The sequence below is a fragment of the Narcine bancroftii genome, chromosome 12 (genome assembly GCF_036971445.1).
Source record: "Narcine bancroftii isolate sNarBan1 chromosome 12, sNarBan1.hap1, whole genome shotgun sequence".
NCBI classification, from domain to species: Eukaryota; Metazoa; Chordata; class Chondrichthyes; order Torpediniformes; family Narcinidae; genus Narcine; species Narcine bancroftii.
In genome coordinates this window covers 84,235,743-84,252,435 of record NC_091480.1, presented here as the reverse complement: position 1 = coordinate 84,252,435, position 16,693 = coordinate 84,235,743, and the positions used below count along the sequence as shown (strand labels likewise).

The window sequence follows — 16,693 nt, the reverse complement described above, 5'->3', positions numbered from 1 at the left end:
CATTTAACCTCCCCCCCTTCTTCCCCGTCGCCTTCCCCCAGCTCTGTCTCTCCCTTTTCCCTGTCTCCTTTTACACAGTCCTAATCAATTCTCCCCTTATTGTATCCAATTAACGTCCTTAGTTGGTCTGGATTCCTCCCCACAGCCGGCAGTGACTGAATTCTGAGATTTTTTGGGGTTTTCTTTTCCTCATTCAGTGTTTATTCCATGAAGAATGGCTCAGGCCTGAATCGTATGAACGCTGAAAGACCGGCTGAATTCCTCCAGCATTTTGGTGTGTTTTTACAGAGCTAATGAAATTTCAGCTTGGCTTGTTGTTGCCAGGCAACACACATCCTAGGTGCCCCCCCCCCCCTCAGCCCAACTGTGCTTAGTTATTTGCAACTGTCCCAGCATAAGTATATACTTGATATACTTGATACCATAAACATAACTTGATGAGGGGCTCAAGCTCCATAAAGTACACTGTCTGACTTGCTGAGTTTCTCCAGCATTGTAATTTTATTACCAGCATATGCATTAACCAAGTTGTATTTATGTATTAATATTTTAGTTAATTAATAAATGTATTTGATGTATTAATCAATACCAATTTAAACTAGAAAGACTCTTACTTGTACAGGGGGAGGTGTAAATTATTGACCAAGATAAAATGTTTTAACTACAACCAATATCCCTATTATGGATAAGTAAACTTTATTCTGTTTCCATCATGTCATTTATTAAAGAGCAACTGGGTAATCAGCTGGAGAAAGAAATTTCAACCAATTTCCTTCCACTGTTTAAACTCAGCTCCATTGGCTCTCTTTGCAGAGATGAGAATAGATTTCATATTTCAGATTTATTGTCAGCGTGCATACATGACATCACATACAACCCTGAGATTCCTTTTCCTACAGGCGAGGCAGAATAACCTTTTATTGGTAGTGTAAAAAATACTGTACACAACATACACATAAAGAACTGCAAACAGATAATGAATGTAAACAAACCATAATTATTATGTGAAACATTGTTTCTGGTCAAACATTCCACTTAATAACTGTAGCATGAATGCACTAACATTTTCTAGTCCTGTATTGAATAATCTGCTTTTCAGGAACTGCATTTATTATCTTTCTCAAAGCAATTTAGTCAACCACAGTGGGTGTTCTGGAGATGTGTTGGCCAAACTGGGGAAGGATAATAGATTTCTTGCGATTAGCAACTGCAATTAGTTTGTGCTTGAGACAATGGATATTACCTTCACTCAAATGCTGAATGTTAATCATCCAGACTTGCATTCCACTAATTTCCACCACTGCCTTAGCACCAATGATCCAAGATGAATTTACAGGTTTTTGGTTCAAAAATTAAAGTGATATTTAAGTGATATGAATTTAATGTAATTTTTATTCATTTTAAATTCCAACAGTTGCAAAACAGCAGATAATACTGATCTCTACAATAACATTGAATTGTATAGCAAAGTGGATCCAAATGTAAGTCCCTATGTTATGGATAAACATCATTATATCAGCATGAGACATGTATTTAGTGGAAACTTTCTTTATGTTCTTGGGTAACAAGAAATGTATTATTTTTACTCAATACTTAAAGTGAGAATCTAAAATAAATTAAAAACCAAAAAAATTGTTAGTCTCTGAATGCTTTGTCTGCTGCAGCATGAAGCCAGATGGTCCACCTTTAATCCTTCATGTTAATGAAGAGCAGCTTGTGAGCTGATAGAATTGACCCCGTCTCCTCTGAGCTAAGGAGAAAAGGAGGGTGACGTGAAACTACTTTCAGTAGAACAGTATGGTGTGAAGAATTAAGACATTCTTTAGTTTACTAGTTTTTGATCTTCCTTCAACTGGCAGGATTCGAGGCACAAGCGCTCAGATAGGTCCATTACTCTCTTCATGAGGAAAGTTGAAGGTAAAAGAGCTTGGCCAAGGCTGACAAAGGATAAAAGCAAGGTATGATGATGGGATAACTGTTCAGCAGGTGAATTGGTAATGGGAGCATTTTAATAACATTTTTTTAAAAAAAACTATCGTAGATTGTCTGAGACTATCAAAATGTCTTTGATCTTTGTCCGATTGTATCATCAGTCAGAGGTTTTGTTGCCTACTCCCATACCTCAGTGCCCATAAGCAGATTGGCTCCCACTCAGAATCATCCCTTTAACACTGTGGATTAAACTTTAAGTTCCTGCTCCTCCAATAGCTTTAGAAATGATGCAGAGATATTGTGGGTGAAAATACCAAAGCCTGTGGGTTCTAGAGTTTATTTGGAGAAATGTCTTCTAACAATACTGCAACAACAAAAAAAAAAATGAGTGCAAACGCACTTCCAATTCCATTGGGTGATTCTTGTCCATGTAGTTCTCGGCTGCTCTTTGCGCATTTTTATTGGACATCTTCGAAATATTGGTTATGTGGTTTCCGTTAACTAAGTGTGAATGTAACCGATCCACTCAATGTATTCTCTGTCCTTGTGGGAAGAATACATTTTGCATCTCTGGTGTATCTCAAACCGCCCAGCCCAGGATCACCAAATTGTCATCGTCAGGAGTCAAGTGGATCATTTTTTTTTGTAATCAGGCTTTATTTGTGTGTATACCAATGCCCCAAAGTAAAATAGCAGATGATGAACTGAACAACTTAATTTTATAATTTTCTGGAAGATCGTAGAAACTTTTGACTTTTTTTGTCTCTCCCACAGTTCGCCTGGTTAGTTGTGGACTTCGATAATTGGAGAGATTGGTTCAATGACGATGAGCAGATGATTGACATGGAACACTACGCAAATGCAAGTTGAAGCTCTGGAATAATATTATCTGGTGTTAAAGAAACACTTAATTCCCCTCTAGCTGGGGTGGGATGGGCAGAGAAATAGCAAATTACACTATCACTATCCTCCCTAATTGAAGACAGACTGCTTGTATAAGTATGGCGTTCCAAATGTGCAAAGTTTATTTCCTTTCGGGGTACTGCAATGACTAACCTTGCTGTTAACTATAATCCTATTTGTTTTGCCTTCAGTAATTCGTTGTTTAATGTTCATCACCATGCCACCTGCAAACTGATCCAGTCATGCAACATCATTCCCAGTAAACAATACGTTTCCCTGGGCTACTTTACTACTTCTGTAACAAAGCTTTAAATTTTTAATCTTTTCTCCTTCCTGGCCCTGATTATGGTCCTGGACAGTTTACTATTAGAACAGCAATTAAAACCAAATTTCTTCACTCCATGAGGTTAAATTGTTTTCCTCTTTGATTATTTATCATGTATGCTCCTTCGATTTCTCTTTGGTGACAACATGGCAAGGTACAGAAGTGTCTCTAGCTCCATCTTTACTGGAAGGTTCAATTATTACAATTTTTGGGTTGTGGTTAAAATCATTCTTGCACACGAATACGGCAAGCAAAAAGAAAATCCGGGATTTCGAGCAACTGGCAAAAAAAATTGAGGAAATAAATAAATATTAAAAAAAATTAAAGTCAATAAGAACAAATAAAAATGTAAATAAAAGTTTAAAATTGTAAAATTAAATGCCCTCTGAAGCAACACACAACCACCCACCACCCCCCACAGTGAAGATGGGAGCAAACATTCAGCCAGCAGAGCGCCCTGGTCACAGTGGTTTAAATAAAGTTGTATTTGAATAAAATGGAGTCGCCCAGGATGAAGAGCCGGCCGATGCTGCTCATCGCTGGGGCGACCATCCCAAAGTGTCTCCCTATCCCTGCCTCGTAAGAGTTTGTCTGTATCAAACTCGGAGTGTGAGTAAATCAGACTTGCTGCAATTTTCCATTGTGTTTTTTTAATCTTGTGTTAATGCTCATTGAGTATCACATAATCCAATCATCAGATGAGTGATTTGTATCTATGGTATCAGATGATTTACAAATAACACGTGATTTATAAAAAATTTTAAAATCTCCATTATTTGTACTTTCAGTGGGGAAATGCATTTAATTTCAAGAGATTATATCTTCGGCCTTGCTGTTTGTTTTCTCAGCTTAAACTTTTATTTTTCAGATGTTGAAAGATCTGAAAGACGCTGAGAAGCCTCCTACAATGGATGATCTCGATGTAACTATTCAACCATGTTACAAATGTTATTAATTGACACAGAAACCAATTAATTTTAACCACTTGTCATTTAACTTGCTGACCAAAATCTAGCAAGGAGGAGAATGTTTCTGCATATACATTGTCAACAGTGAAAGACATGGGTAGGCTTTTCCATGTGCTGTTCGATTACTGGACAGAGTGAATGCAGGAGACTTGGATAATGATGACACGCCCAGCCTTGAGAGCAAATATGGGGAAATTCAATCTCTTCTATTCTTAGCTAACGTAAATCACAAACCACTTCTATGGCGAAAAAACATGCAAGGCCACTACTGTTGGGTGACTCTCTCGAAATGCCCAGCAAAAAACCCCAAGGGTACGCCATTGTGACTGGAAGATGAATTAGTTTGCCACCTACACCTTTATTGTGCGTTTCAGGCAAACGATTGGTCATTTTGGAATTGGAGATGCAGCGCTATTTGTGTCGTTCATAGCAAATGGGAACAGAATTCCCTCGAGGTATTCTGGAATAGTGATCACATTCCCAGTACAAATCACAAAGCTGAAATCAATAAATCTCAATTTGTAGCGTCATTAGTTTAGTATTGGATTTCGTGTGATTGTTTAATTAACTATTAGTATTTTCTGAGTGGGAATAACACTGGAAGGATAATAAATGTACCCATGCCAGACTGTCAGCACCCTTTCCAGCACACCTCTGTAGAAATGAGTTCTTTGAAATATCTCATGAAAATATCAAAACCTTAAAATGCAGCTGGCCCATACAGAGCAGAAGCCATGGACACAGTCCCAAGTAGGTTTAAATCTTTGATGCCTTCTGTTGTGAAAGAGAAATCTCTGAACTCCAGTGTGTCTGATTGTTTGATTAGGTTCCCGCTGTCACGGTACGTGCTATCTGCTTGGAGCCTCTGATAATAAATTTAACCCTAATTTGCATAAATGCTTTAGGCTGTTTCCTGAGACAGAGATACATCTTACCATCTGAAAAATTAGGTGCTTTAGAATCTTATCCAATGCACCTGCTTTATCGTAACTGTTTTACCTTTTGACTGCCAGTTCCCACCGGGTTGGGGATGGGGTGGCATTAATTCCTTAATTTACTCCTATGACTTTGTGGCTCGTACGACAGCAGCACCATTTACAAATTTGCTGATAATCCCACGGTGGGGGGGAGGGGGGGGTGTATGAAAAGGGGCAATGAGTCAGCACACAGGAGGGAGATTTAAAACTTGGCTGAATGGTGCACCAACAGCAAACTCACACTCGATTTCCACAAAACCAAGGAGCCGATCATTGACTTCAGGAGAAGAAAACCAGAAGTATACGATCCAGTTATAATTTTTCGGGGGGGTGGTGGTGGTCAGGTGGAGAGGGTGAGTAAATTTAAGTTCTTGGGAGTCACTATCTCAGAGATTCTTTCCTGGACCCAACATGGTGTCATGAAGTAAACATGTCAGCGCCTCCACTTCCTCAGGAATATGTGAAGGTTTGGTATGATATCGGAAACCCTGGCAAATTTCTTCAGATGTGTGGTGGGAACCAGCTGCACCGTGGTCAGGTAAGGGGATTGCAAAAGCCCTGAAAAAGGTAGTGGACAACAGCCGAGGACAAGATGGGCAACACCCGACCCACCATCGAGAACATCAACAGGGAGCACTGCTGTCGCAGAGCAGCAGCAATCATCAAGGATCCACACCACCCAGCACACGGTCTGTTCTCGCTGCTGCCATCAGGACAGAGGCACAGGTGCCACAAGACTGGCACCACCAGGTTCAGGAACAGCTGCTCCCCCTCCACCACCAGGCTCCTCAACCACAAACTCAATCAGGGACCCTTATATTTGCATTTTATTTTCTTTCTCGCTATATTGCACAGTCAGTTTATTTACATTTCTTTACAGAATACAGTGTTTTTTTTTGCACAACTAATCTTGCCTGGTCTGCAGGAAAAAAAATCTCGGGGTTTTACGTAATGTATGCATTCTGTCAATGAATCTAACGTTGAAGTTTGAGTTAAGAATTTTCACTATAAATGTTGTTGACTCTTTGAAACTTTTGATTTATGAAGCTTTTTTTTCAATCTGACTCTGTACAAAGATATCCATGGTGCATTTCATGCAGCCTTTTTGATTTGCAAAATGTTTTGTTAAACAAATTTGTCTAAGAACATCTTCATTTCATAAATGGGAACATTACTGTGCATTTTTGGCTTTTATTTACACGTTCAACATTGCTTGTTACACATTGATTTTATCTAATTTCTCTTTCCAGGATTAATCTCCAGATAGGATTGAAGGTATGTTGAAGCAAAGGTCACTGTTGCTGGTGTGAATGACAAAGATTTTACTGCAATATCTCTGAAATAAGAATCCAACTACAGGGCCACGTGTTTACATGAGCAGAGTGCACTAAATACAGTCATCTCTTTACTTGCAAGGTTGGCTAAATATTGCTCGAGATTGGGTGAATATCTCATCTCCAGAGCCCTGCCTTGTGGCATCTGGTGAACTTTGTATACCATGAGCGAGAAAGCATTTGAGGTCTCATGCTGCAAACAGTAAAACATTAAGAGACAGTGTAAGGGCCATAGTTGGGATTGGGAATTTGCGATAGATAGATGATGTGGGCTGAGAGACAGGGAGCCAAGTTTCACAGTGTGGGAAGGGTGGGCAGCTACGGTCAGGGACACGGGCAAGTTTGAAGCCAGAGTTAGGACCTATAATGGTTGTGCATTTCTATTTACTTTGCAAGCAGAATATTGCCCATTAATATTACAAAATTTCTCCATATGTGCATCCTATCAACTTTTTCAGTACCTAGATTTGTGTCACGGTTGATCGAAATAATAGATTTGAACTTTAGAGAAAGAAAATGCACGATCATTAGTTTGACTTCTCTCAAACAAAGTGCAGAACAATCGGATGAGATTTATTTGCATGTACAGGATCTCCTGACAGCATGTTTTAAACCTGAACAGGTGTTATATGCCACTCAACTTTCAAACTAATGATCTAACTAATCTCTTATGGTTAGTGAACTTAATCTTTCAGTAGAGATGAGTCATTGAGTTTAACCTACACGGGAACTGCCTTTTAATAGAAGCTTGTGCAATGAATTAACTGATGCAAGAGTGATATTATGAAGTACTGTATGTGCCTACCTGTTCCACTCAGCAAGCACAATAATGTACATATCTGAAATTTGCAAAGCATTTTTTTTGTTGAAACCACAAGTTGAGAACCAGTGGAAAGGCAATAATGATTTGCTGCAAATTTGGAAGTTGCCCAGGCATTTGTAATCAGTGTATGGTGTAGGGTTCAAAGTATTAACAGATAATTTTGAGATACAGCACGGTTACAGACCCATGCCGCCCAAATGCACCCACGTGACCGATTAACCTAATAACCTGTATATCTTTCGAATGTGCGAGGACATCAGAGCAAACCCACGCGGACACGGGAAGATCGTACAAACTCCTTACAGACAATGCTGGGTTCAAACCCGAGTTGATGGTGCTGTAATAGGATTGTGCGAACCACCACTCTAACTGTGGCCCCCTAAACGTTAAGTAAACCCAAGAAAATAAACCGTCTATTAGAATACATTGCAACTGAAGCTGCTAGAAGAGCTAGAATCACATTTGGAAATAGATGTTAATAATTTGGGAGTTATTAATAAATAAATTGAACTAATTTTAGAAGCTCCGATAGCTTAGAGGTTAGAGCACTTGCCTTGTAAACCAGGGGTCGCGAGTTTGTTCCTCGCTGGGGCCTCATTTCTGTGAGGGGGCGCTGAACAAAGTGGTGACTCACTGCCTTAATTTTGTGTTATGTTACATTCTAAATGTAGTATTACATGACAATAATGGAACCTTTACCTCTACATTAAATTTAAATATCGGCATACAGCTCGATTACGGACCCTTCTGGCTCACAATCCTGTGTCACCCAATTAACCTACAACCCCTGTATGTATTTTTTTTTTGTTTGGAGGGTGGGAGAAAACCGGAGCAGCCAGAGGAAACCCAATCAGATGTGGGGAGAACATACAAACTCCTTCCAGACAGCGCTGGATTTGAACCTGGGTCACTGGCATTGTAACAGCATTGCACTGACTGTACTGCCCACTAATTCATGCACCAATCTTGCATTTGTGTTTCATGGTACAATAGAGGAGATAAAATCAAGATTCACGATTCAACTTATTGTCATAGTTATAAAACCGTGTCCTATTACATGAAATTCCCTTTTGCCTGCTCCAAGGCAGACAGATCTGGCACTGGCAGAAATTGCCTCTTACAGTCAAAGAAAGAGAAGCAAGGGAGAGTCCCCCCAGAGTCACCAAGGGTCTGTAGATTCGCCTCCAGCACTGATAAACTTGAGAATAATCAAAAAATTGATTCGTGCTTGGCTGCATTAAATGGTCAAAATTCTGGTTCTTGTCCCATTATTTTGATATGCTAATAATTCTTAAAATATCATCAAGGAACAGAAAATTATTATTTTTAATGATTTAACTGTTAACAAAATCATTGAGATTTACTGTTTTAATTTATTTTCAAACTATCTCCTCTAGGTTTAATTTTCAGACGGATGCCAGCAGCATAACTGGAAAGAAGCTACAAAATCTGTCAGAACACCCAATTTTTGTGTTTTCATTATTTTAGAAAATGCTTCAAAAATTGCTGAAGATCTGTGTTTATTTTAATTGATGCATTGGAAAGTGTTCAAAACATGCAATGAAACTTCATTATTGTGACTGGGATTGTATTGCACTGTCTAATAAAGGAACCGATGGAAGAAGACCACTGGTCAGAAACAAGTTTTTTTTTTTAAGGCTATTCCAATGCAAAATGACTTGAAACTGAGCTAATCATTTTTGAAAGCTGATCTTTTAACATTTTGATTAACGTAATTCATTTTGGAAATTTGATTTATAAAAAAAAAACACAGTGATTAAATGCATTTGAGAAAACGGTTGCCTTTCCTATTTCTCTCATTTCCACTGGGTTTGGTGAGACAATAAGTAGGGAGGACATAGGTTGAGGGCGAAATGTTTAAAGGGAACATTAGGAGGAATTTCTTCAGGGAGAGAGTGATGAGGGTGTAGAAAGAGCAGACGGCTAAAATGGTGAATGCGGCCTTGATATTTAAGAAGCCTTTGGATAGGAGCGTGGATGGGAGAGGATTGGAGGGCTGCAGTCCGCGTGCAGGTCAATAGGACTCGGCAAAGTAATAATTCAGCATGGACTAGATGGGCCAAAGGACCTGTTTCAGTGCTGTATTGTTCTATATTTGTAAGTTGTTATTTGACCTACCTGAGTCTTGCTTTCTTCTCTCTTAGTTTTACCCATTCTGATTAAAATCCAAGTTAATCCTTGCTGATATATTTTCTTTATACAACTATCATTTTGTCTTTTCCAAAAGCTTCTTTCACTCCTTCACCTCCCTCTTTGCTCTATTCTGTTGATCTAAAAGCTTTGGATAATGAACTACTGATCATTCCAGCCTTAAGGTAAAATGCCTGTCATGGCTACATTACCTCATTCTTCCAGCAGAATTAGTGCTCCAGAAGTTGTGTTCCAACAGGTACATCCATAGAACATAGAACACTACAGCACAGTACAGGCCCTTCATCCCTTGATGTTGTGCTGGCCTATATTTTCCTCCCCAAAAAACTAAGCCCTTCCAACCTCATAACCCTCTATTTTCATTTCATCCATGTGCCAGTCTTAAATGCCCCTAATGTTTCAGCCTCCAACACCATGCCTGGCAAGACATTCCAGGCACAAAAATCTGCAGACAATGTGGTTGAAGTAAAAACATAAAGCTGGAGAAACTCAGCAGGTGAAACAGTGTTCTTTATGTAGCTAAAATAAAGATAAATAACTGAGATTTCGGGCTTGACCCCTTCTTCAAGGAATAGAAAAATGTCGGCAGGTGTCCAAACAAAATGTAAGGGAGGGGTGGGGGGAGGTACATGGTCCTAAAGGCAGGAGGTAATAGGTGGGGAAGAGAGGGAGGGCACATCAGCAAGCAAGGGGAGGAGGGATGGCTAGGTGAATAAAGAGGGAAGTGGGTGGAAAGCTGAGGGAAAGAAGACGGGTAAGGGAGAGCAATTAGCAGAATCTGGAGAAGTCGATGTTAATGCCATCTGGCTGGAGAGTGCACAGATGGAAAATCAGGTGTTGTTCCTCCAATTTACAGGTGGTCTTTGTGGGATAGTACATGAGGCCATGGATAGGCATGAGAGTATGGGAGTGGGATGCAGAACTGTCACAGATGTGGACAGAGCAAAGGAGCTCAGTGAGGTGATCTCCCAATCTGTGTCCAGTCTCTCTGATGTAGTGAAGGCCACCAAGGGAGCACCAGATGCAGAAAACCAATCCTGCAGATACATAAGTTGTTTTACTTGAAAGGTCCGTCTGGGGCCCTGGACTGTGGTGAGGCAGGAGGTGTGGCTCATGTGTGGCATCTCCTGTGGCCACAGGGGAAGGTGCCAGGAGGTGATCAGTAGAGAGTAAGAAGTATCTGAAGGAGTCACAGAGGGAGCAGTCCCTACAGAAGGCAAAGAGGAGAGGAAAGGGGAAGATGTGTCTGGTATTAGGATCCTTTTGAGTGCTGAAAATGCTGGAGGATAAATGTGTTGGATGCAGAGGCTGCTGGAATGGTAGGTAAGGGCAAGAGGAATCCCTGTTAGTTGCATCTAGGTACAGAGGGGGCAAGGACAGATGAGCAGAAAATCGAGGAGATGTGGGTGAGGGCTGAGTTGATGGTGGTGGAGGGGAAGCTATGTTTGTGGAAGACATTTCAGGTGATATGGACTGGAAGACTTCATCTTGGGAGCAGATGCAGCAGAGAAATTGTGAGAATAGAATCTTTGCAGGGGACAGGGTGTGAGGTGGTGTGCTCGAGGTAGTTGTGGGAGTTGATGGGTTTGTGATATACATTCGAGGAAAGCTTGTCTCCCGAGATGGAGACAGATCCAAAAAGGGGAGAGTGTTATTGCAGATGGACCAGGTGAGTTTGAGATCAGGATGGAAGTTGGCCGAAAAATGGATGAAGTCGATGAGTGCATCGCGGGTGCATGAGGCAGCACCGATGTAGAGGATAAATTGAGGGGCCTTGCACCCTCATGCATCCACAACTCTCTGTATTTAAAAAAACTTACCCCTGATATCTCCTCTAAACTTTCCTCCCCTCATGATTCTTCCAGTAATGACCTTGCACGTGTCCTTGCTAATTCTTAATTTTGGCATTGAACTTCTCAGATTTTGTATCCCATTGATTACTGATGCTGTACAGGCAATTTACAATATTCTTATAGTCTCTTTTTAATATTTATCATAACCTTTGATGGTTTTATCTTGTTTTATGTTTTGAACTTTGTAATCCCAGTTAAACTGTGGCAATAAAAATGGAAGAGAGTACCCTCTTTTTTATTGTTTAACAGGCTGTTGCAATGTTTGTTTATAGTGATCTATTATTTTCTCATATTGAAACTAATTTTGGCAAAGGAGATGATTTTTATGGAAGATATTTGACACTTTTCTGGTGACTGCATGGTTTAAGTTTATGAGAGGAGTTAAAAATCTCTGTTTTGTGTAGTTTACGCTTGACTTTCTGGCCTGGAAGCTGCAAGGCCCATCCACAGGCTGTGCAGACGATACAGGCGAAGCTGCAAGGTCCACCCACAGGCCATGCGGACCATGTAGTAGAAGCTGCAAGGCCCATCCACAGGCCGTGCAGACAATGCAGGCGAAGCTGCAAAGTCCATCCACAGGCTGTGCAGACGATGCAGGCGAAGCTGCAAGGTCCATCCACAGGCCATGCAGACCATGTAGTAGAAGCTGCAAGGTTCATCCACAGGCCGTGCAGATGATTCAGGCGAAGCTGCAAAGTCCATCCACAGGCTGTGCAGACGATGCAGGCGAAGCTGCAAGGTCCACCCACAGGCCGTGCGGACCATGTAGTAGAAGCTGCAAGGTCCATCCGCAGGCCATGCAGACCATGTAGTAGAAGCTGCAAGGTTCATCCACAGGCCGTGCAGATGATTCAGGGGAAGCTGCAAGGTCCATCCACAGGCCGCGCAGCTTATTCCTCCCTAAATCTGAATTTTAAAAGTACTGCCCGAGAATCCGGAAAATCCCAAAACCCAGACCGACCCAAACCCCGAACAGTCCTGAAACTTGGACTTCTACTGTATTTACAGATTCTCCATAGGAGACAGAACTCAGAAGTATAACAAGTTGAAATGCTGAAACTCCAACTTGCCAAGCCCTGGTCGAGTCCCAGAAATGCACAAAAAAAACCAGTGTGCTTTGCTCTCCTCAGGGAACGTTCATGAACAATGGTTCCAGTCCTGGTGGAGAATATGTGATTGGAAACTTTCAGCTGACAAGACCCTCACTGGGGGTTAAAAAAAAAGTGAATAGGCTGCAGTTATAACCTCTGAGTAATTGTGGCAACATAATGTGCATGTACCCTTGTATGTAGGGAACTTCTGTTAACGACTTGCTTTTCCTGAGTGTTGTTGACACAGTTGCGAAAGAAATAAACATCAAGGTACACGTCAGTGTCATCGCTTTCCTCAACAAAGAGTTTATACCATTTTCGTGGAGTGGCGCTGCTTGCTGTCAGTGAATGGCATTTCAGCTGGAATGAATTGTGCCCTGACTCTGTCATCAGCCATTTCCCCAAGGAATGATTCCCCTGGATCCTAAACTGACTCCTTGTTGGAGCTGGAAGGGAAGTGAATGATGTAAGCTAGAGGTGAATAATCTGATTTGAAACCCAGCCTGTTCTGGCTTCATTGGCTTTAACATTACCTCTCTCCCATTGAAAAAGCAAGAATCTGGAAATGAAGAGAGAGTGGACCAGTTACAGTCTTAAGTCTCTCACTGTGGAAAAGATGGATCCTTCAGTGATGTATTTAACCATTTGGGCTCCACCCATTTTGAACCTTTCATAATATATGCTCCAGACTGGGTCCATGGGTAAACTACAGCTTGAACGCCAATACGAAGCAGCTGGGGGGGTTGGGTATAAAACCAGTCCTGGAAAACCGAGACGGAGTTGGCGGTCCCTGAGTATATTTGTCCAAAGGGTTAAATCCAGCAGCAAGAATGTGGCTGGCAGCATGATTTAAATTTCCTGAGCAAGTTTACCAACTCAGGAATAAAAGAGAAATAGACACTTCTGGCTCCATAGGGTAATGCCTTTCTCATGACCTCTGTGGTAGAACTGTTTGCTCTTAGTCCTGCCAATGACAGCCTATTCGTCCCAAGCTTTCCCATGGCCCTCAACTCCATTGCTGTTCTTGTCTCATGGCTGTCCAAGCAAAATTATGCCTGCTGATGACCGGGAAGTAATGGTATCAATGAGGTCATGCCATTAAATTTGGCAGCATCCACCTGGCCCAGGACTTACTGGATATTTTTGCCTCTCTTTCATTCACTAAGGAGGTGTTGTTTGTTTTCTAAGTGATGTTATGTTCCTGAAAAGGGAAAAAGAAAATATTTCATCAAATTGCTTATAGCTACACAATAAAGCATATGTGTGTGTGTGTGTGTGTGTGTGTGTGTGTGTGTGTAAAATTAATAAAGGAAAACTCAGCATCAATAAAGTTATTTGAAAAATCTAATTTTTTTTTAGACATATAGCAGGGTAACAGGCCCTTCCGGTCCACGAGCCTGGGCCACACAAATACACCAATTAACCTACAATCCTTGTAAGCTTTGGAAGGTGGGAGGAAACCGGAGCACTCAGAGGAAACCCAGGCAGAATCTGTAATGAAAAAAACTACTCAACAAAAGAAAGGTATATAAAAAAGAGAGCGATGTAAACAAAGAAGTGCATTAAACTGACCATGCAGAACAGAAAATAAATATTCAATAATAATAAAGTAAGATTATAAGACAGAGCAGCAGAAGTAGGGTATTCAGTCCATCAAGCATGATCCACCATTTAATCATGAGCTGATCCATTTTCCCACTCAGCCCCACTGCCCAGACTTCTCCCCATAACTTTCGATGCCCAGGCTAATCAAGAACCTATCAATCCCTGTCTTAAACAAACCCAAAAATGTTGCCTCCACAGTGACCTGAGGTATGTAATTCCACAGATTTACCACCTACTGATGGAAGAAATTCCTCTGTATCTCTGTTCTTTGCGGATGCCCTTCAATCCTGAAGTTGTGCTCATTTGTTCTAGACCCTCCCACCGTGGGAAACAACCTTTCTATATCTACTTTCAATGCCTATCAACAGTCAAAATGTTTCAATGAGATCCTACCTCATCCTCCTAAACTCCATCAAGTACAGGCCAAGAGCTATCAAATGCTCCTCCTATGGTAAGGTTTTCACTCCTGAAAACATCCTCGTGAACCTCTTCTGAGTCCTCTCCAACGTCAGCATATCTTTCTTAAATGATGAGCCAAAAATTGCTCTTAATACTTTGTGAGGTCTCACCAGTGCCTTATAAAGCCTCAACATCACATCCCTGCTCTTGCACTTTATTCCTCTTGTAATGAATGCCAGTATTGCATTTGCCTTTGTCACCACCAACTCAACCTGCAAGTTTACCTTCAGCCCATCCTGCATGAGGACTCCCAGGTCCCAATGTATCTGGGTATTTTCAATTTTCTCCCCATTTAAAAAATAGTCTGCCAGTTTATTTTTTTTTACTAAGGTGTGATGTTTCTTTTATTGTAATAAAAAAAACTTGGGTTCTTTTATAACAATTATACTTTATTAGCTAAAGTAGACAAGACCATTTGGAGGAATCCCTCTTGAATCCAACCCAAATATGCAACAAACTAATCTATGCCTCCCTCTAGTGGTCAAAAAGATCACTAGCATTCTATCACTCCATCCCCTTTTCTTGAGGTGACACTCTAATACAGTATTCATTTCAATTTAAAGTTCATCAGAAGCTTAAACACAAACATCGACAGCACAAATTTTTAAAGTTCTTTTAGAGATTCAGCCTGCCAGGTGTCTTGATAATACGTGTGAATCTTCTTAACACAGGGGCTTATGTTGGCTCTGCTGGTCCACTACTGTCTAGCACTGTCCTGACCATGGAGGATCTTGGATTTGCTTCCTCCAGAGCAGTGGCCTTTTTGTCCCAGGTGTTGGAATCTCTGAGCCTCTCTGTGTCGTGTTGTGCCAGTGGCCCTAAGCTTCTTGCTGACTGGTCATAGTTTATTTTTCATCTCCATTTGCAGATGCTTTTCTTTCAGGTCAATATCTTTGACATCTCTGTTCTCGTTTGAATCTGCAGAGTAGGGAAGTGTGGTGCGTAGTCTATGTCCCATCAGAAGCTCAGGGAGTGACATGCCATGTTCAAATAGTGAAGCTCTGTAACTCAGTAGAGCTAGATAAGGATCTGAACCACTGTCTAGTGCTTTCTTTAGCAGCAGTTTAACTATGTGAACTCCTTTCTCTGGTTTACTGTTTGACTGTAGATGCAGCCTCCCTGTTTCCACACTACTTGCTGCTCCACCTACCTTCAGATCCTTGCAAACTTGGCCGCATAATTCAAATCATTAATATACAACATAAAAACAAGCAGACACAACTCTGACCTCTGCAGAACACCACTAGCAACTGGCAGCCAACCAGAATATGATCCCTGTATTCTGACTCTCTGCTTCCTGCCAATCAGCCAATGTTCTACCTACATTAGATATGTTTATTGTTCTACTATGAGCTCTATCTTGTTAAGTACCCTCACATGCAGCACCCTGTCAAAGGCCTTCTGAAAATTCAAATATACAACATCCACTGGACCTCTTTTATTCAGCTTGCTTGACATTTCTTCAAAGAGTTCCAATAGGTTTGTCAAACAAGATTTCCTCTTAAGGAACCTGTCTTGTCATGTGGCTCTGCAACCTGGTCCTTGGCAATCAACTCCAACATCTTCCCAACCACTGATTCCAGGCTAACTGGTCTATAATTTCTGCTGCGTCCCTCCCTTCTTAAAATGGACATTTCCAATTTTCCAGTCCTCTGGGACCACGCCAAAATCTATGGATTCCTTAGAGATCATTATCAATACCTCCACAATCTTTCAGAACCTGAGGTACAATCCATCTGGTCCATGAGACTTATGCACCTTTAGACCATTCAGCTTTCTGAGCATTTGCCTTGAAATAGTAATTGCACACACTTCCCTTCCCTGAATCCCTTCAACATCTGGCACATCTTCCACAGTGAAGCCTGGTGCAAAGCATTCATCTAATTCCTCTGCCAACTCCTCGTCTCCCATTATTATTTCTCTTGCATAATTTTCTCTTTCTTCTTTTCTTTTTCTTTGGCTTGTCTTCGCAGAAGAAGATTTATTGAGGGGTATGTCCACGTCTGCTGCAGGCTCGTTGGTGACTGACAAGTCCGATGCGGGACAGGCAGGTGCGGTTGCAAGGGAAAATTGGTGGGTTGGGGTTGGGGGTTGGGTTTTTCCTCCTTTGTCTTTTGACAGTGAGGTGGGCTCTGCGGTCTTCTTCAAAGGAGGTTGCTGCCCGCCGAACTGTGAAGCGCCAAGATGCACGGTTGGAGGCGAGATCAGCCCACTGGCGGTGGTCAATGTGGCAGGCACCAAGAGATTTCTT

At 41.3% G+C, this 16,693-nt stretch overlaps 1 protein-coding gene across 1 annotated transcript in view; it reads left to right on the top strand.

The window, feature by feature from the left end:
- Positions 1-16,693, top strand: part of aarsd1 (alanyl-tRNA synthetase domain containing 1) — a 57,305-nt gene that overhangs the window by 4,562 nt on the left and 36,050 nt on the right. Inside the window, exons 3-6 of the mRNA XM_069907308.1 lie at positions 1,415-1,481; positions 1,860-1,958; positions 2,707-2,793; positions 4,029-4,082. Of these exons, the coding sequence (XP_069763409.1) occupies positions 1,415-1,481; positions 1,860-1,958; positions 2,707-2,793; positions 4,029-4,082 (307 nt within the window). The remainder of the gene's footprint in view (positions 1-1,414; positions 1,482-1,859; positions 1,959-2,706; positions 2,794-4,028; positions 4,083-16,693) is intronic.